Below are 21,630 nucleotides of genomic sequence, written 5' to 3'. Positions count from 1 at the left end.
ACTTGACGCGACATGTCACATGATACCTCTGAGCGGCTCACGATCGCACCGCTCAGGGGCAGAAAAGGTACCGCTAGGTATTTACAAAAACTTCTGGGCTGCAAGGGGGATACATTGGGAAAGTTCATATAAAGTAATGGACAACTTCTTTAAGTATTAAAATAGTTTCTGGCAACACTATAGTTTTATTCTGGTCCTTTAAGTCTCAGACTAGGGGCTCATGTAGACATCCACACAACGCGGTCTTAGCATGGACAGCCTGCGAATTTTCCAATCCAACCTTGACAGCCTGAGGGATATAAATCGGGCTGTCAAGATCAGGTCAGGAGACAGGCAGCCCATCCATCACGCTCTGTGCACAGACATCTGCACGAGCCCTTACATGAGAAAGCAGCACAACACCGCACCAATCACTTGCTGTGCGTGGGACCGGCGCTGCAGAGCAGAGGAGCAATTATATCAGTTGCACTAGATTTTTGAGGCGACCCAAAAAAAAAATCAGTTTAGTTTCTTATTGAAAGCCACATACAAGCAGAAAAGGGTTAGCCTAATCACCAATGGTGAAAAATGTAAAAACAAGCCATTTACTTATTAAAAATACTCTGGTAATCTTTCTGAACAGGCAACCCAGCAAAGACTTTTCTTGGGGCATGTGCTCGCCCCCGCCCCCCCCCCGTATCTTTAATATCGGACAATAATTAACATCAGTACACCAGTTATATAACAAAAAAAAAAAAAGGAAGAATTAGAAATGGATTATTCCCAGCAACGGTCACCAGACGCATCCACGCCGAGCAGTAGATAGAGCATTGACGGCATGGCTGTTCCAGTATGAAGTGCTCCACTGAAAATATATAGCTGCCGGCACCAACATCACACAGGACTTGATTGGCATAAAGTTCTACATAAGGGCTGCACAACAAGCAGCGAACACGAGCTCCATCCTCAGGGAGCCCTATATACATATACAGGCATAAAAAAAAAATCCATGTACTGCACACGTATGAGAGCGAAACTCCATCAGCTGACACTTAACTGAGCAAAGTCATCGTCAGCGCCATCATTTAGGCAGGCATTTAAATCAAATCCTCCCTCCGCATCCACTTTTCTGACTTTGGTTGGAGTGCCTGAAAACTAAAAAGAACAGCAAAGATTAGTGTACAGGAGACTATAGACAGCTCTGGGATATTTACTGTACACATTTCTGCCACTGAAAAGTAATCAATAGGCTGCTGTTGAAATCTGCATGTGAACGTATCCAATGCAGGAAAGGACTAGAAAGGTTAACAGCTTTACGAGCTTGGATGTATAGGTATATCCAAGTTAGTCTACCTCCTTTTGATGCAGGCTCAGGTGCCAAGCCAGCATCTTTCCTTGATCAGCAGTCATGCCTTTAACCGCCGAGGGTGGAATCAAGATCCACCCGCAGCTGTTAACGTGCTAAACGCTGCAGTCACTGACCGCAACATTTAACTCTAGCACCGCCATAAGACAGACTCATCAGTGCCCCTGTCATGTGATCATGGTGCGCAGATGTGTTGGCATGACAGATGAGGGTCTGCAAGAAACCCCCGTACTTGCATTGTGAATCTCTTATGAAAGCCGGCGTGTGGATGGAATTCAAAGAGGATTTCTGCTACACATAGCAGCTGCTACGTATAGCACAAACGTTCAGATGATCACGACTTCAAGTCTCCTAAGGAGACTATTGAAGCAAGTAAACATTAAAAAAAGGTTTTAAAAATATATAAAAGATATGAGGAGTCCAAAAAATCTCATCATGGAAACATAATTCAAAATATAGTATTTTACTTACAAGATTCTCTTCAGTTTCATTGTCAGAGGTTGAGCAAATCATCTCTTCAGAACTGAAAAAAAAAATTGCAGGTGTTTAGTTAAAGCAGACAACGCATATTTTCAGGCTAAAAATTCTCCAAATCTGGCAACTTAAAGATGGATGTTATGAGGTTTTAAGGTTGACTGGTGTATCTACACAGTAGCTCCAGAGATCAGCGAGGAGGCGTGTCCTTTTCTCCTCTGCATGACACCTTATGATTGGACAACTCATGCAGAGGAAGAAGCACACGCCCCCCCCAGCATCAAATCTCTGGTAACGCCCAGATTATTTAATTTTACAAGTTAATTTCTCCTGTCCGTTGCGGAAATATCAAAAATAAATTAATTTTTTTTACTGAGCTCAGCTGCCACTCTTCCCATTATGTGGCTAGCTTAAAAAAGCTCAAACTGGTGAAAGGTATTTTAAGTGCCACTGTCAAATTTATTAACAGCAACGATTGGAGCTCAGCGCTGCTGCTGTTAACCAAGTAGCGGCTATGTATAGCAATAATGTTAATAAAAAGGATAGGACTAAAAGAAAAATAAATTGTTAAAGGGGTATTCCCATCTCCAAGATCCTATCCCAATATGTAGTAGGTGTAATATTAGATATTGTCTCCAATTAGAAATATAGTATAGTATTTTTGATTCGCTATCTCTCTTAGCTCATGTGCAGGCATCGCAGGACCTTAGGGTTATGACCATTAGCAACTAACTGACCATCAGTGGTCGTAACCATGGATACCTAAGGTCCTGCGATGTCTGCACATGAGGAAAGACAGCAAATCAGAAAAACTATACTACATTTCTAATTGGAGGTATTTGCTAATATTATTACACCTACTACATATTGGGATAGGATCTTGGAGACGGGAATACCCCTTTAAGTATGGGGCAATCATTGGGCAGTTAGATATTCCAGTAACAGGACAAGAACCACCGGTAAATGCTGTCCCCCTACTATGAAAGATAGGACAGAGGAAGACCGTCTATTTTCATTTTTTTCTTTAGGGGATGCCAACATGTTCTCCAGGAAAGGAAAATGGACTGATTGTTTGAGGTGAAAGGTCCATTAATCATATATGATCACCAACCCACCACATCCTTTTTAAGAGTTGCAACATGGTCTCCAGCAGCTGAACCCCAACATTATTTCATGTCAGATTTCAGTACACATGAGCATGAATGTATAATAACGCCAGGCAAAATGACTGAATAGTGGCAGCTGTAGTCACAGAATTCCCACCGGCATCTATTGTAGAAAGTATAAGAGAAGCAATAAAGCTCCTTACAATGGTTGCAGATCATCCACATCCTGTTTTGGAGGATCCCACGCATGTAGCTGAATACGCCAAAGTTTAATCTGTTGGTCCCAAGATCTGCGGCTGTATTTCTTAAATTTATTTGGGGTCCGTGGATGAACTTTTTGCTGTCGCGATTGTCTAGCAAGAGAAAAAAAAAATAGCACAAATCAGTTTACATATACAGCAAAGTAACAGGCATAACAGTTCTTTAAAAAGCAAAAATGCATAATTCCAGCCATCTAAATAAATGGCTAACCTTTCCCAGACTGGGCAAATATTTGAGCTTTGCCTTGTTCCTCCAGTAACTTACAAAGAAAACTTGCTTCTGCAAAAAATAGTAGGACTGCTTTTTTTCTATTTTGCAGGAAAAGTTAGGTTTAAACAACTCCGTTTTACCATATAATGCAAGGTTAAATTATGGGGAAGGGGGATTAAGTTGTGCCTCGTCTTCACAGCATGGTTAAAAAAAAATTAAAATCTAAATTTGTGATTTCAGTCCACTCAAGCATTGAAGAAAAACAACTTATGGGTTCCAAAAAAAAAACTTCAATTACTTTTTTCACCATTAAAACAAAGGTTTTCCTTCAGTGCAACGGCCACATGGCTTTAGACTATTGACACCATACTTGCAGGTTTACAGCATTTTTCCCATGTAAGTTTTTTTTACTTTTATAGCCAACTCACTTTCGTTCCCTTGAACTTTACTATACAGTGTAAGGATTCAGTATTGCCATGACCATCTCTCATGAAGCGTGGCCGCAGTCTGACCAAGGGAATACACAGATGGAGGCCATAAGGCCCTTTGGTTCATGCCGCATACAGCCACATCTAAAATAGCATGGATTTATTGTTGGAAAGGGGCTAATATAGCAAAGTTTGGTGCACTTGACATGTTTAACCCACCAAAGAGCCACGACCATTATAAAAAGTGATCAGATAAATTACTTAAAAGATAAAGTTATTACCTCGGCACAGCTTGTATGTATCTGTCATATGCGATTGTGTTCTTTCCGTAGTTTATTTGCTTTTGTCTCCTGGCGAGAATCGCCGGATCGGTTTCCATTTCTCCTGGGTTTGAAGAATCCTTTGATTCCTTTGAATCAGAGCTTTAGTAAAAAAAAAAAAAAAAATATTTTAAGACTTAAAAAAAAAGCTTGGAAAATTGAAAACCAGTAATATCGCCACCCGGCAATAACCCCTTTTATGATACATGACGTATATTTTGTCAAATGTAGTGTCCCTGACTTTCAAGCGGGCTGCTATGTACAGAACAAGCGATCGGACGATCGCAGCGTCAATTCCTTTAAAAAGGGGACTTTAAAATACAGTAAAGGGAAATTTATGAAAACAGAAAAGTTTTTTGCCCCATTGATAATCAAATTAAAAATTAACATTTGGAATCGCTGAGTTCAGAAACACTGAAACAATAAAAACATATGTAACCGGAAAACGGAGTAACGAGAAAATAAAAAAAAAATAAATCAAAAAGCCAAAATTATTTTTTTGGGGCCGCCGCAACATTGCAATAAAATCCAATAAGGCGGATACAATGTTTTTATCTACCATAAAACCGTATAAATAAAAATGTCAGCTTAGGGTGCAAAAGCGCCCTCACCCGGCCCCAGTTCCCAAAAAATTAAAACATTATGGGTCTCGGAAAATTGTGACAAATAAAAAAAAATCTTCAAAAATTTTTTTTTACGTTTTTTTTTTCACTACAAAAATAATGGCTCTTAGAAGGGGAGCAAAATTTGGAAACTGGCCCAGGAGTAAAGGGGTTAATAGCCAAAGGATAAACAGTACAGAATGACTTAATGGGGTCTTCCCATCTTATACACGTACAGCACATCCAAAAGGTGTTCCGAACTATGTCCTACACGTGAGTCACCACTAATTGGGTCCGGACCCGCTTCTATCACGGCCACGATGACTGACCACTGCAGCCAAACATTGACACGTCTACTACATGAACGCTGAGGCCAGCAAGTAGCTGCATCAATCATGTGGGTGATTTATGTGACTGCAGGACCGAATGGCAATATCATGGATAAGTAAGAGTTTCTCTTATTTCAAGAACATCCAAAAAAGCCCATACAACACTTCTATCCTAGGACAGAACATAGAAGGAAGCAGCGTACCTCCCAGACGACAATCTCCGCTCTCTTGCACCCGGCTCATTAACGAGCAGTTTTCTCCTGTACCTGTCATACAAAGAAAAAAAACATTTTATATACAAATTAAAAAAAATCCACATTAAAGTTTCTGTACTTTCACTTTGTGGGGGACCGATTACTATTAACTGGGGATCTGCTCAAGATCCCTTTCACTGTTAATTCTGCTGTACTGTGAAGCTCCGCTCCATACGGAACAGATTTTTATTATATAATTCAATGCAGATATTAAATTACCGTATTTTGGAGATTATAAGTTGCACTTTCTTACCCCAAATTTTGGAGGAAAAAGGGAGTGCGTTTTATAATGCGAACTTACAGATTTCACCTTGGGGGGGCGTTGGATTGGGGTCCCAGATAAAGTAGGTTGGTGGTGGCTGCAGCGAGGCTCCCTAACCCGTCCATAGCCCTGCACTTCTGCAAAATGCCCGCCGAAGCATACGCAGATTAGGATCTAGTCTATAGAGAACTCAATCTATGCATGCTCCGGCGGCCATTTTGCCGAAGCACAGCGCAGGGCTATAGACAGGTTAGGGAACCTCACCTCTGCCAGGGCCACAACATCGTTAATCTCCAGTATATATGACCTCCCTTTCCACAACTGCCCCCCTGGTAAAAAGGATTATGAGGTGCACCACTTTAAAAAAATTATTTTTTTATTTTACACCCCAAAATTTGGGGTGCGTCTTATCCGCAAAGTACGGTATATAGTATACGCGACCAAACAGGTACAAGTTTCATTAGGGGACAAAAAAAAAAGTAAAATATAGAAAATTAAAAATATCAAAATTTTTAATTTAGCCCAGGTTAACCCCCAAGACAAAGGAAAAATATCAACATTTAGCTCTGCAGCATTGGTTAAAGTCCGATCTAGTAAAATATGGAATTTATTACATTGTCAACTCCCTAAAAAATATAATATAATACATTCATTATATATATATATATATATATATATATATATATATATATATATATATATATATATATATATATATATATATATATATATATATATATATATACATACACACATACATATATATATATACATACATACACATATACACACACATATATATATATATATATATATTATACATATATACACAATCAATAAATGTCAAATCGCCACTTGGAAAAAATAAACTCCACAACGAAAAATACAACATTGTGAATTTCTTTAAAGTCACAAAAAAATAAAGTGAAGCATGTTCAGCATCGCCATAATTGGACTGATGGGGACAATCATGTTTCCAGCTCACTTACTGCAAGTGAAAACCGTAAAAACAAAAAGAAAAAAAAAAAATCAATGCCAGAACTGGCATCATTTCCTCCCACTTGGATTTTTTTTGCTCACAATTCAGTATGTTTTAAGGTAAAATGATAGGTGCCATTCAAAACTACAACTCGTCCTGCAAAAAAACAAGCTCTCGCACTTCAATCGATGAGACAAAACACTTACAAAGGGGAAGGAAAGGAAAGTGAACAAAAATGTTCCCGATCCTTCAAGAGTTGAGGGTTCAGATTAAAGAGATTTTTTCCAATAAATCTGCTGCAAAAATGCTTTTTACCATTGCAGAGGATGCATAATCTGAGAAGGAGCATCCTGCAGACTCGTGCCCGCATTGAGCAAGGATGTAAGTGGATTTTAAACCCGAAGGGAACAGAACAGAAACCCCATGCAGATAGAAATGAGATATTGGATTTTTCGCTCTTACTTTGCCAAGTCTTTCTCCACGGTTTCCATCAGGAGTTCTTCCTCTTCCACGGCTGAGCCCCAGTCCTTACATCTGGACACCGGCTTGTGGCTCTCTGGTGTGGTGAAGCTGATAGGAAAGGAAGGCCGAGAGATCAGCCTAATAAATCAATCACAGATTGAGTAATGGCATCCCCGTCAGCGCCAGGAATACAATACTGCAATATTACATTGTCTACAGACAGCTAACAGCAAGTCGGTAAGTTGCAAAAAAACAAAAAATAAGTTTACAAATATATTTAGCTTAATAGTACAAGCTGCAAACGCCCAGAGATAAAAAGCTTCTGGGGAAAATAAACTAATCAAAGGCACATTTAGACGAGTCCATGATCAGCCCCACCAAATCATTCCTGTTCCCAATTATGAAGGGGGGGTCCGACATCAATCAGCTATATGCAGGTTTTGTTTGAGGCCAAAACACTGGCTCCTTACGCTTTAGGGTCTGTTCTCAGGAACAGCAGCTCAGCTCCCATTGTGGTGCATGATCACAGCTGCAGTACCTAAGAACAGCCACTGGGGGGGGGGTGTATGGAGCTTTAAATAGTTCAATATACAAGGACTGGACAGCCCCTTTAAGACACTGCTTTCTTACATTTTCCATCTTAAAGGGGATTCTTGCATTCAGAAAAATTGACTCAAAGCTCTAAAAAAAACCTAAACATGTAGACTGTACTCATTTGCCATGTCCGGCACCTGCTCTCCTCCACTGCTAGATTTTCACATAAACAGTGCGTCACCTCTGCAGCCAATCACTGAGGTCAGCAGTGACCATGGTAGACCATCTAAGCTCAGTGATTGGCAACATGAATGAGAACAGAGCAGCTGCGGCGGGGAGCTGGCATTGGACTCAAGGAAGGCAACTATACTGTTATTTTTGGCATTTTACAGCATGTGGAATTATTTTCAACCCTAGAAGGCATACCTGGGGCCTCGCAGGCCCGCCCTGTTAATTGTTTTCTATTTTCTGCAAGATTACTTTAGTTAGAATTTTTAAACTCTAGGTATTCCTCAGGTATATAGTTGTTTGTCATTGTTGTTTGAGTTATTCCATGTTATTTGCACACTGGTCTAAAAGGCCCCAGGTATGTGAAAGTGTAGATTTTTATGGTCATGCGTTCTAGGGTTAAGTGGAATACCCCTTTAATATAGATTAAATTTAAACAAAGGGGAATTCTGTAACGATGAATGTAAACCCATCGCACCTGTCAGGACGTTGGTCACAGCTGCTGGACGGCTTCTCTTCGTCGAATATCGTCTGCTCTTCATCATTATGGCGCCTAAAATCACCACCTAATCGGCGCTTTCGTCCCTGCGACCAGCGGGCGGGCGCTTCAGATCTACAAGGGGGAAACAAACAAATTATTTTTTTTACAGAAAATTAACCAATGAATTTATCTACACAAAGATAAAGGCAGGTGATAAAATGTATCGCTAGAGGGGGCAAAGCAGCGAGACCCTCACAGATAGCAAGTTTAACCTCTTAAATGCTACAGGAAAGCATGTCAGGGGCATTTAAAAAAAAAAAAAAGTGAGACATCAACATGGCATCCATTGACCACACTATCTAAAGCAGGGGTCTCAAACTCGGCTGGGTATATGGGCCGCACATGGAAAAAATTTGAATTTGGGGGGCCGCATTCTTTGTTCAATGTGACATTTTTAGTGATACCATTTTTTTTTGTATACACCTTTTGAACATTTTTGCCGTGTTTATTTTTTTATGGCTTGGGTCGTTATGGATGTGGCGATAATAAACGTGCACTTTTTTGTGTTTACTTTAGTTTACATATAAAACAGCATTTTTAGTGCCCAATATTTTTTCATGCTTTATTTTATTTTTTATTTTTTTTACAATTTTATTTCCCCCAATTGGCCACATACAGTAATATTGTCTTACAATTAGCATCATATAGTAATAATGGAAAACATCTTGTAGTAATGTTCCCCATCCAAGTCCCCATCTTGTACTAATGTGCCCCATCCAGGTCCCCATCCTGTGGCTATGTGCCCCATCCAGGTCCCCTCTTGTGGCTCTGTGCCCCATCCAGGTCCCCTCTTGTGGCTATGTGCCCCATCCAGGTCCCCTCTTGTGGCTATGTGCCCCATCCAGGTCCCCTCTTGTGGCTCTGTGCCCCATCCAGGTCCCCTCTTGTGGCTCTGTGCCCCATCCAGGTCCCCTCTTGTGGCTATGTGCCCCATCCAGGTCCCCTCTTGTGGCTATGTGCCCCATCCAGGTCCCCTCTTGTGGCTATGTGCCCCATCCAGGTCCCCATCCTGTGGCTATGTGCCCCCTGTGTTGTTCTTCACACACAAAATAGAAAAAAAAAAAGATGATTCTCACCTGTCCTCCGTTCCCTCGGCAGCCTTCCTGCAGATGTGGCCCGCAGGCACCACAGAGTCCGACCCCTTGACGATCCCGACCTGGTCCAGGAGGAGCCGCCGACAGCAGCGCTGCATTGCCGCACAGAGACTGTCTCCCAGCACAGCATTTTCAATGTCAGCCGCCGGCCAATCAGAGGCCAGCAGCTGACATCTGCATATGGCAATGACGTCATACTCGCTGCGCCGACACGCAGATATCAGCTGCTGGCCTCTGATTGGCCAGCGGCTGGCATTGGAAATGCAGTGCTGGGAGACCGTCTCTGTGCGGCAATTCAGCGCTGCTGTCGGCGGCTCCTCCTGGACCAGGTCGGGATCGTCAAGGGGTCTGTGCCTGCGGGCCGCATAAAGCAGCCTCAGGGGCCGCATGCGGCCCGCGTGTTTGAGACCCCTGATCTAAAGCAAGGGCTGCCATGGCAGCTGAGGACCTACTGGAGGTCCTCAGTGTTTCCCATGTTAGAACTTGGCTGGACTTCCTAAAAGATCCTCAATTTAACACTGTGCTACAGTATTGTGGTATAGCAGTACACCGAATAAGTGAGCAAGAGATTGCAGGATTTATTCCTATAAAGGGAATAAGGAAAAAAAAGTATAAATTATTTCCCCTATAACAGTGATGCTGCTGGACCTGGGCTTTCATAAAAGAGGCGGCGCATGCGCAAATTGAGATCTTGGGAGTCAGGTCTTGAGATCTCAATTTGCGCACACATCTCCTCCGGCCACCATTTTCCCGAAGCCCACCGCAGGAAAGTTAATGGGAAGGGGGCTCCACTCACCACCGAAATTTTATGGAAGCACGGGGCCCGCAGCTTCGCACCGCCGGGACACCCTCTCCCAGCACGGGGCCCGCAGCTTCGCACCGCCGGGACACCCTCTCCCAGCACGGGGCCCGCAGCTTCGCACCGCCGGGACACCCTCTCCCAGCACGGGGCCCGCAGCTTCGCACCGCCGGGACACCCTCTCCCAGCACGGGGCCCGCAGCTTCGCACCGCCGGGACACCCTCTCCCAGCACGGGGCCCGCAGCTTCGCACCGCCGGGACACCCTCTCCCAGCACGGGGCCCGCAGCATCTCCTGCCTCCACAGACCACCTCCTACCAACCCGAATCCCACAGCATCTTTTGTCTCCACCAGCTTCCTACAGCAGCGACCCTGCTCCACCGCACCCCCTCACCCCAGGTAAGCTACCGTAAAAGCGCATAAGACTCACCAACATTTTATTTAAAAAAAAAAGTGTTTGGGTTTTCCTCCTCAAAATACAATATATATGAAAAAATATAAATATATGAAAATAGAAAAATGTTCTATACACAATTTTGAATTGCTTTGTGTGCAATTGTACAAAACATACATACATACCTAGTCCTTTAAAAAAACACCCATGGCTACAGAGAAAGTTATGGCTCTTTGAAGGAAATATATAAATGAACCCATCAATAGTGTACTAATAGTTTCTTACTTCACTATTTTACCACAGAAGCCTATAGAGGACACCTGCCTGCCCCTCAGATACACAACAATGGACGGCGCCTTAAAGGCACACTTACAGCCATGCATAGCCACTCTTAAAGGGAGGGTCCATCTTGGAAAACCATTGCTTTTAAGTAACAAAAAGTGATTTACAGGTTATAAAAAATGAATTGGGCACAGAATCAGGTAATAGGGAGAAGATCACAGCATACCAATGTGGATATCATAAAGGAGAGCGGTGTTGGTTGCTGGTGGGGACACTAACAACTCCTAAGCACCTACATTTACAGACTTTACTTTGGTGCAACAGAAAAAATATATATTGTTTACCCTTTATTAAAATTTACTGTAAATGAACATTGCTAATAAAGTTATTGAATAAAAAAAAAAAAAAAAAAACAGGAAAGCAACAGACAGGACCACAGAATTCTAAGAACCGTTACAGACCAAGCACGATCCCCTCCAGAGAGCACAACTTACCGGCGGTCTTCAGTGCGGTTTTCCCTGTGGCTGTACATGACTGCGATACTTCCTACAGCACCAGCTTCACAACGCTCCGCTCTCCACCTACTGAGCGAAGCGCGCCAGAAACAGACACCTTTAACTGACCAAGCCGGAATATACCACTGCAGGACAATAGGAGGGGAGGTACAAATCAAGACACAATCCATTTATCCCTTTTTTTAAAAAAAAATTTCACTTACTTTTAGAAAAATGTAAAAATATGTTAAATAACTAGAGTTTTGTGATGAATTTTAAGATTTATCTGCACTAAAAAAATATATTTTAGGGTGGAAAACAAATATGCCACCCCTCCAAAACAATGCTTTTGGAACGTTCCACACGCTACGCAGTATTCCGGGAAAAGTGAAAGACTATTGGTTGGATCTCGCTGCCAGTTAACTGGTGGGCGGGAACGGAAGTTGCTGGTTCTCTCATCTGATTGGTTGTTGAGGCTTTGTGGTTGTGTAGAGTTTTGAAGCGATTCCGCGCCATAATACGAGGAGTTTTTTTGGCGCTAAAATAAAAGGAAGGAAAGAGACAAGTAGTTAATAAAGGGATGGAAGCCATGATTTACTGACTGCAATAGTGGTGTCATACTGGCTATGTGTCATCTGGATCTTTATTATTGTGGTTTATGATGGCGTCTGTCCATGGTATCAGGCATTGTTCACATTAAGTTTTAGCTGCTCTCGCAGATTTATGTCCTGGGGGTCCTCACCTGCCCCTCCAATAGAAGCCTTGCATCGCTCATAGGACCCCATTGTAAAGTTAATAAATGTACATGGCGTCATTATCGGCTTTCACGCACCCACGGGGTCGCTTCTGATTGGACAATATTGTACCTCCCAAGTTTGTAAGAGGGTCACAAATGTTGTTTTCAGCTAAACCACACATAGACGAAACTCGCCCAGTAATTTGTGTCCCCTCACAGAAATAGTGCCCCTGGTGGAAGTCCATATGTGGCCCCATCAGTATGGCCTCCAAAAGATGTCCACACGGTACCCGGCTCCAATAGTGACTCCCTCACACAGTATGATCCCTCACAAATAATGCGCCCACAGTGCCTCCTCCATATTATGGTGCCCTTCCCCCCACACAGTATGATGCCCCCACATAGTACATTCCCTTACACAGAACAATGCCCCCACTGTGCCTCCTCCATATTATGGTGCTCATTCCCCCAAACAGTATGACACCCCCACAGTGTATCCCTCATGGTACTCCCCATAAATAATTCCCCCCACAGTGCCTCCTCCATATTATGGTGCCATTCCCCCCACACAGTATGGTGCTCCTCACACAGTATGATGCCCCCACAGTGCATGCTATACGGTATGATTCCCTCACATAGTACATTCCCTCACACACAGTAGGATGCCCCCACAGTGTGTCCCTCATGGTACTCCCCACAAATAATGCCCCCACAGTGCCTCCTCCATATTATGGTGGCTCCACAGTGCTCCTCACACTGTATGATGCCCCCACAGTTTATTTATTTTATTTATTTATTTTACTTCCTTATATAGCGCCATTAATTCCACAGCGCTTTACTGACATTATGAGCACTGTCCCCATTGGGGCTCAAAACCTAGATTCCCTATCAGTATGTCTTTGGAGTGTGGGAGGAAACCGGAGAACCCGGAGGAAACCCACGCAAATATGGGGAGAAAATACAAACTCCTTGTAGATGTTGTCCTTGGTGGGATTGTTAACCGAGGACCCCAGCGCTGCAAGGCTGCAGTGCTAACCACTGAGCCACCGTGCTGCAGTTCTATCTACACAGTGTGATGCACCCCCCCCCCCCACACACAGTGTTATGCCCCTCACTCAGTATGGTGCTTCCACAGTGCTCCCCAAATACAGTATGATGTACCCACAGTATATTCCCCCCAGACAGTATGATGCCCCCCACAGTACCATCCACATAGTATGCTCCCCCACAGTGTTTCCCATAAATAATGCTCCACTCTGCCTCTTCCATATTATGGTGCCTCTCCACACATTAAGATGCCTCCAGTGCCCTACATACAGTATGATGCCCCCGCAATGCTCCCCCCCATAGTATGAAGCTTCTGCAGTGCTCCTCCATAGTACTCACCATAAATGATGCTTCTGCTGTGCCTACCCCATATTATGGTAACTGCCACACATTATAAGGCCCACCATACAGTATGATACCCCTCACACTCACTGTATAATGCCCCTGCATGTACCCCATGGTACTCTCCATAAATTATGCCTCCTCCATTTTATAGTTTCCTTCTACACAGTATGATGCCCCGACAGTACCCACCATACAGTATGATGCCCCACAGAGCCCCCCACACAGTGTGATCTCCTCACAGTGAATGATGCCCCCATAGTGTATTCCCCATAGCACTCCCCAAAAATGATGCCCCGCAGTGCCTCCTCCATATTATAGTGCCTCGTCACTCATTATGATATCCTCCACACACAGCTCCCCAAATCCGGGACTGTCTTTCTGGACCCAGGACAGTTGGTAGCCTTGACAATATTAGAATTGAACTTTCTTTTTACTCTACGTGTTCCCTGACAGACATTTTTGGGGACAGCTGGACTGCACCCATTGGCTTCAATGTGTATTGAGCCATTTAAAGGGGTTGACCAACCTCATTATATTGATGATCCATCTTTTGGATATGTGATTAATATAAGATTGGTGGTAGTCCAACACCTGGCACCTCCACTGATCAGCCATCACCAGCTACGGCAGGATGTAGACAGTGAACAGAGCCGAAACAGTCCGAAAACTGTGTAGTAGCTGCTGCAAAGATCTGCGGATGGCTCCATTGCAAGTTAGCTGACAACGGCTGATCTGTGGGGCCGGGTGTTGGGTGTCGGACCCCTGTAGACATGATATTGATGACCATTTTTAAGGATCAATATCATTTGTCCGAACAACCCATTAAATCGAAGTGAATGGTAAACGCCATGCAACATTTTTTTCCAAATCTCTTGGTCCCCATTCACTTCTATTAGAATACCGCTTTTGAATGAAATTCCTTTGACAGCAGCCATTTTGTGATTTAAGCCTCTCATTTTTCCAGGAGCCAATCACCTCACTGTCTATGTTTTTCAGGGACAATGTCTCCAATTATTTGCCAGAATGCAATGAATTCTGGCAGAGCTCACAAAATGGCTACCTCGTGCTTGTTATGTATGTGGAGCTCACATAATGGCTACCTCATGCTTGTAATGTGTGTGGAGCTCACATAATGGCTACCTCGTGCTTGTAATGTGTGTGGAGCTCACATAATGGCTACCTCGTGCTTGTAATGTGTGTGGAGCTCACAAAATGGTTACCCTGTGATTGTAATATATGTAGTAGAGCTCACAAAATGGCTACCTCATGCTTGTAATGTGTGTGGAAAAGCTCACAAAATGGCTACCTCATGCTTATAATGTGTGTGATGGATCTCACATAATGGCTACCTCGTGCTTGTAATGTGTGCAATAGAGTGCACAAAATGGCTACCTCGTGCTTCTAATATATGTGGTGGAGCTCACAAAATAGCTACCTCGTGCTTGTAATGTGTGCGGTGGATATCACTAAATAGGTACCTCGTGCTTGTAATGTGTATGGAGAAGCTCACAAAATGGCTACCTCGTGCTAGCAATGAGCGTACAAGCTCACAAAATGGTTACTTCGTGCTAGCAAGGAGTGTAAAACATCACAAAATGACTACCTCGTGCTTGTAATGTGTGTGGTGGATCTCACAAAATGGCTACCTCGTGCTTGTAATGTGTGTGGAGCTAACAAAATGGCTAGCCTGTGATTGTAATATATGCAGTAGAGCTCACAAAATGGCTACCTCGTGCTAGCAATGAATTTAAAAGATCACAAAATGGCTACCTCGTGCTTATAATGTGTGTGGTGAAGCTCACATAATGGCTACATCGTGCTTGTAATGTGTGCAATAGAGTGCACAAAATGGCTACCTCGTGCTTCTAATATATGTGATGGAGCTCACAAAATGGCTACCTCGTGCTAGCAATGAGTGTAAAAGATCACAAAATGGCTACCTCGTGCTTGTAATGTGTGTGGTTGAGCTCACATAATTTCTACCTCGTGCTTGTAATGTGTGTGGTGGATCTCATAAAATGGCTACCTCGTGCTTGTAATGTGTGTGGAGCTCACAAAATGGCTCCCTTGTGATTTTAATATATGTAGTAGAGCTCACAAAATGCCTACCTTGTGCTAGCAATGAATTTAAAAGATCACAAAATGGCTACCTCATGCTTATAATGTGTGTGGTGGAGCTCACATAATGGCTACCTCGTGCTTGTAATGTGTGCAATAGAGTGCACAAAATGGCTACCTTGTGCTTGTAATGTGCGTGGAGAAGCTCACAAAATGGCTACCTCGTGCTTGTAATGTATACAATAGAACGCACAAAATGGCTACCTTCTGCTTGTAATGTGTTTATAAAAGCTAAGGAAATAGCGACCCCCCGTGTGAATTGTAATGGCGGCCATATTGGATTGCGCATTTCCGTATTTTTGATACGGCGTTGTATTGGAAAGAGAGATGAATTTCAGTCAGTTGCCACGTGGCACTATGGATATCTTGCCAACGCTTGACGGTACATTAATGATGCTGTACGAGGTCTTTCCTGCGGGCAGTCATGTTGTGTCGAGCCTAGAGAAATAGAGTCAATGCCAATTGGGGCCTATGACTGGGACACTTGTCGATGGCGCTACTAAAGTGGTGAGCGCCAGTAGAACAGAGGGATACGGCAGCCATGTTAACGTATCTCGCCAATATACTGAACGTAAATCCCTCCATCTGACCTTCACGGTCCGAGACCACATTGTCCACACCGGCAGCCACGGATCTCCGGACCTAAACTCAACAGTTGAGTTTGGGTCAAGAGACCCTCAGCCGGTCCGACCCATCACAGACTGTACTGCTGGGTGTGTGAAACCGGCTTCACACAATGGCAGCTGTGTGTCCCCCACCTCCTCCTGCCCCTAACACAGGAAATCCACACCATCCACATTTCCTGAAGTAATGGATGACATGTCATGGATAGGTGGAGGCCCAGCTGCTGCTATCCTGCTCCCTAAGGCCTCATTCACATGGGATTTTTTTTCATGGACAGTACACATACCCATTATAGCCTAGGGGGCTGTTCACATGTCCATGTTATTTTTGAGGGCCGACTGTCTACAAATATAAACAGAGACATGTCCGGTTTTGATCCAAGTCTCTGATCACACTCGCCCAATTCATATCAATGGATGTGTGAAAAAAATGGACAGCAGATGGATGTCATCCATTTTTTGTTGTGTGATGGATAGGAGAAGCTTGGAAGTTTTTTTTTTTTTTTTTAATTGAACACCAGAAAACCAGATGTCACACTGATGGTGAAAATGGACACAGAGACCAAAGATGGATGAAAATCAGATTCAGTGCACCGATGAAAAACAGTCTGTAAATCAGATCCAATGCATTGATGGAAACCGATCCATGAATCAGATCCAATGCATTGATGGAAACCGATCCATGAATCAGATCCAATGCATTGATGGAAACCGATCCATGAATCAGATCCAATGCATTGATGGAAACCGATCCATGAATCAGATCCAGCACACTGATGAAAAACGGTCCGTAATTTGGATTAAGCACACTGATGAAAAACGGTCCGTAATTTGGATTAAGCACACTGATGAAAAACGGTCTGTAATTTGGATTAAGCACACTGATGAAAAACGGTCCGTAATTTGGATTAAGCACACTGATGAAAAACGGTCCGTAATTTGGATTAAGCACACTGATGAAAAACGGTCCGTAATTTGGATTAAGCACACTGATGAAAAACAGTCCGTAATTTGGATTAAGCACTGATGAAAAACGGTCCGTAATTCGGATTAAGCGCACTGATATAAAATGGTCTCTAAATCGGATCCAGCGCACTGCTATAAAATGGTCTGTAAATCAGATCCAGCATACTAATGAAAAACAGTCCATAAATTGGATCCAGCGCACTGATGGAAAACGGTCCATGAATCAGATCCAGAGCAGTGATGTAAAATGGTCTGTAAATAGGATCCAGCGCACTAATATAAAATGGTCTGTTAATCGGATCCAGCGCACTAATTAAAAATGGTCTGTAATTCGGATTAAGCACACTGATGTGCTTAATGATTTTTTTTTAATTGCACTCAAGAAAACCAGATGCGACACTGATGGTGAAAATGGACACAGAGACCCAAATATGGATGAAAATAAGTGCATGGATGAAAAACAGTCCATAAATCAGATCCTATACATTGATGGAAGCCGGTCCATAAATCAGATCCAGCATAATGATGAAAAACGTTCTGTAATTCAGATTAAGCACACTGATGAAAAAACAGTCTATAAATCAGATTCAGCGCTCTGATGAAAAACGGTCTATAAATCGGATCTAGGGCATTCACTGAAAACAGTCTGTAAGTTAGACCAAGTACACTGATGAAAAATGGTTTGTAAATTGGATCTGTATAATCTATTTTCGGCATAAAAAGGGGCCACTATTGTATGCGAGGACCCCCTGCCGTTAGCAGCGACTGTGTGCAGATAAGTCTCATTCCCATCTTCTGAAATGGGTTTTGTCAGATCGTGCTGGTGAAAAAAAAAAAAACAAGCAATTTTGTAATTTACTTCTTAGTAAAATTTCCATCCATTCTTGAGATATTAATAACATTTTCCTTTTTTGTTTTCACCTCGTTGCCTTGGAGACCGACCACTGCCGCTAGACAGCAGGAGCAAAACATGCGCATTGATTATTCTTTTCTATTAAACTTGTAAGCAGTATTTTTTTAAGCTGTCCAGAATCGCTAAAGTGCACAGTTATCTCCTAATCCCAGACAGCGTCATCTCAGCGTTTACAAGCCAGATCGCAGCAGTGGTCGGTCTCCTAGGAAACAAGCTGTAAACAAAAGAAAAATGCTAATATCTCAAGAACGGTTGCAAATTTTAATAAGCAGTAAATTGCAAAAGTGCTTATAAGTAGGAGCTCTATCTGACAATAGCCATCAATGCAGATGGGAATAACCCTTTAAAGCTTATTTTTGAGATATATGAAGGATCCATTGTCCTATTAAAAAAAAAACAACTTCCCCTGACAAAACAAATGCAAACTAAAAACCCAGGAGGTTCTCACCCTTGGGGGGGTAACGTGATTTACAAAGAATCCTTAGACATGTAAATGATGTTTGCAAGGTGGGGTGAGAGATTTTACTTGTTTGGCAAGTAATAGGAGGACCCATAACATGAATATTAGGGAATTGCACATACAGATATTCCTCAATCCATCAGCTTCTAAGCACATTGCTTTGTCTCTGGAATAAGGGCTCATTCACACCTCAGTTTTTTTTTTTGCATACGAGTGCTATTCTTGTTTTTCATGGACAGTACTTGTGTCCATGATCGTGGATCAGGCCGTGATTTTTCACAGAGAAACGTCCAACGTTGATCCATCAAAATCATCAAAGCAAGTGTAGGGGTCCAAGAACAAATACATTTTTCATGGGCTGCTAGATAGAAAAAGAGAAAGAAACTTTTTTTTTTATTCTTTCTAATCCGAGAAAAACAAAATGAAACCCAGACCGAAAAAAAAAAAGAAAAATCACTGATGTCTGAACGAGGCCTAAAGCCAACAGGATCCCGACACACGAGATCAGGCATGTTGAAATCACTCAGGTCCAGCCAACATTAACCTATAGCAAGCTTCAAGGTTACGTCCATTTTCACTCAATGCTTCTAAAATAAATAAATTAAGCAACGATCGATAACATCCGACCGTCCGGTATCTATGGCTTCTATTCAGACCTGTCTGTCTCCATGATAACAAATGGTGTGAAGTCTGATCCTGCGGTTGTATAACCGCCCTTCAGTCCGTCCCGTAGGTCTTGGACAATCATTGTATTCGATATATCAGCAGTTAGGGGGAGAAGGTGGATGAGAATGTGACCACAGGATCAGACTACGCAGGGTTTGTTTGTAGTCTGTTACCATGGAAACTTATAGATCTACATTGGAGCTGTAGACACTGTACAGCTACAAAAGTATTAAGTTCCATCAGATATTTTTGCTGACTAATAAGGTCGTTTTCACCCATCCGGGAAACCCTGACCGTGATCAGATCACAACACCCGGCCTGTTCTCCAGACATGGGCATGGTTAGATGGGGGCAGGCGACCCGACAACAGGGCCGAGTATTGCAAGCTGAGCACAGATTCACAGACATAGACTGCGGCATACACAGTTTGATGATTTTAGCATGTTTTAATATGTTTTGGGGTGTCCAAACTTTCCCCTTATGGGAAATACAGTAGTGGCCATGTTGGATTTCCACCAGAGGTGTCTCACATCAGCATAGTCCTCTTATAAAGCTGCCAATCTACTATGTATGGGGGTCTCTCCCAACTCAGCTGTCAGGGGAGATAACGGTCGGTCGCCAAAGTGGTCTAGCAATCATTTTCTCCTCCTCTTTCCCAAGTTGAGGGCTCATATATATGGTGGGGCAGGGAGAAATGGCTGAGGGCCAAACCAGCGCATGTGAATGGCCATCTTTACCCCATGCGGGGGACATTTTACCAACTTGTTTGTCACTAAACATCAACCTGAATAGGAAACCGCTGTACACAGATAAGAAACATGGAGGGGAGAGTCTATGCCTATTGTACGGTCAAATGTATATACACACAGGAGCGGCGGTACTCCTTAAATGAGGGGCTTTGTAATTTTCCCAGCCTAGAGAAGGACCATGAAATGGAGATTAGGAAGTCCGTATAATAGGAGGTGGCGGAAAATCAGGACAAGACCCTGGGGGCATCTGCTTCCAAACCATGTGTGAGGTGGCTAAAGGCCATGTAAGGATATGCAGGTCTGAACTGGACCATGACGTGATCATGGCCCTGAGAGGGCGGGAGGCAGACGTCTCGCACCAATTTCTAAATAATCCAGCGACAATGTAGAATTAGACCTCTGTTTTTTTGCCTTGAGTCTTTATAGTGTAAATTTCTACCATACACATCTTTCGTCCAAAGTATCGTACATAGATCTTAAACACTGAATTTTGGTTTCTTTTACCAGCCCCTTGGCGTATAACATCTGGCCCCTCGCCTCCCGGCGAATAAAAGCCACCCCCTCGGTGTATAACATCAAGCCCCCACCGTGTCTAACCTTAGCCCCCCTATCCCCTCCCTGGTGTATAACATCAAGCCCCTCGCCCTCTGTATATAACCTCGCCCCCCTGTGGATAACATCAAGCCCCTCACCCTCTGTGGATAACATCGGCCCCCCTTGCTATGCCAGCTGCCTTTACTAACATGTGGCAGAACAGGTGGTGGTGCAGAGCTCACTGATACCAGCGCGGCCCCTGTGTAACAAGTTTATTCTTGTCATTTCTTCCTCTTAAATCTTCCCCCATCACCAGTTAGTGATATTATTGAGAAGTGGAAGGAACCACACGAAGTGGAGACCCAGAAACATTACAGAGTGGTGGGGCTGAGTGCTGAGGAGCAGAGGGCAGAAAAGTCCCCACCTCTCAGTTTGCTGCCTCCATAACTGCAGAGTCCAGACCTCCTCTGGTATAACATCAGCACAAACACTGCACCCAAGCAGGGAGCTTCCTTCAGCCTTATATCACCAAGCACAATGCCGAGCGTCGGATGCAGTGGTGTAAAGCAGTCACCACTGGACTCTGGAGGAAAAGTGTTCTGTTCAGTGATGGATCTCACTTCTCTATCTGGTGTTTGATGGACGAGTCTGGGGTTGTTGAAGGAGAACGTTTCCTGCTTGACTGCAATGTACAGTTTTGTGGAGGAGAATACTGGGTTCAATGAATGGACATCTTAATTCTTCAGACTTTGGGGGGGTGGGGGCTTTTCTGTCCAGTGCACAAGCTCCATACAAACAAAGCTGGGGGAGTTTTGTAGAAGAACATGACCGGTTGCACAGATCCCCAACACCTATAATGGAGGTTTGAGCTCAACCACACAAATGCTCTTCTGAATGAGGGGGCAGCAATTCCCACAGACCCCTCAAAAATCCTTCCCCAAAGATCAGGGGGGTCATTATACCTGCAGCAGGGGACAACTCCATATTAATACCAACAGACGACTGGGAGAAGGTAGATATATATAAAAAAAAAAGCCACAACAATAATGTATGGAAGTCATTTTATTAAAATTTA

At 43.3% G+C, this 21,630-nt stretch overlaps 1 protein-coding gene across 2 annotated transcripts in view; it reads right to left on the bottom strand.

Annotated features, from left to right (window-relative positions):
* Positions 1–11,557, bottom strand: part of SLBP (stem-loop histone mRNA binding protein) — a 36,538-nt gene extending 24,981 nt beyond the window's left edge. The window contains exons 1-8 of one of the 2 annotated variants that reach the window (XM_073649103.1): positions 11,399–11,557; positions 8,273–8,407; positions 7,033–7,170; positions 5,279–5,341; positions 4,106–4,246; positions 3,129–3,278; positions 1,817–1,868; positions 1,037–1,134 (exon numbers count right to left, since the gene is read on the bottom strand). In XM_073649103.1, coding sequence (XP_073505204.1) covers positions 1,037–1,134; positions 1,817–1,868; positions 3,129–3,278; positions 4,106–4,246; positions 5,279–5,341; positions 7,033–7,170; positions 8,273–8,407; positions 11,399–11,436 — 815 coding nt within the window. In that variant the 5' untranslated portion in view covers positions 11,437–11,557. The remainder of the gene's footprint in view (positions 1–1,036; positions 1,135–1,816; positions 1,869–3,128; positions 3,279–4,105; positions 4,247–5,278; positions 5,342–7,032; positions 7,171–8,272; positions 8,408–11,398) is intronic. The other variant, XM_073649104.1, reaches the window with a different exon arrangement.
* Between the last annotated feature and the right edge of the window lie 10,073 nt (positions 11,558–21,630).

This window comes from Phyllobates terribilis, unplaced genomic scaffold (assembly GCF_046119375.1).
Source record: "Phyllobates terribilis strain yellow unplaced genomic scaffold, ASM4611937v1 Scaffold_1__5_contigs__length_1240528914, whole genome shotgun sequence".
Classification (NCBI taxonomy): Eukaryota; Metazoa; Chordata; class Amphibia; order Anura; family Dendrobatidae; genus Phyllobates; species Phyllobates terribilis.
This window is presented reverse-complemented; position numbering and strand designations above follow the sequence as displayed.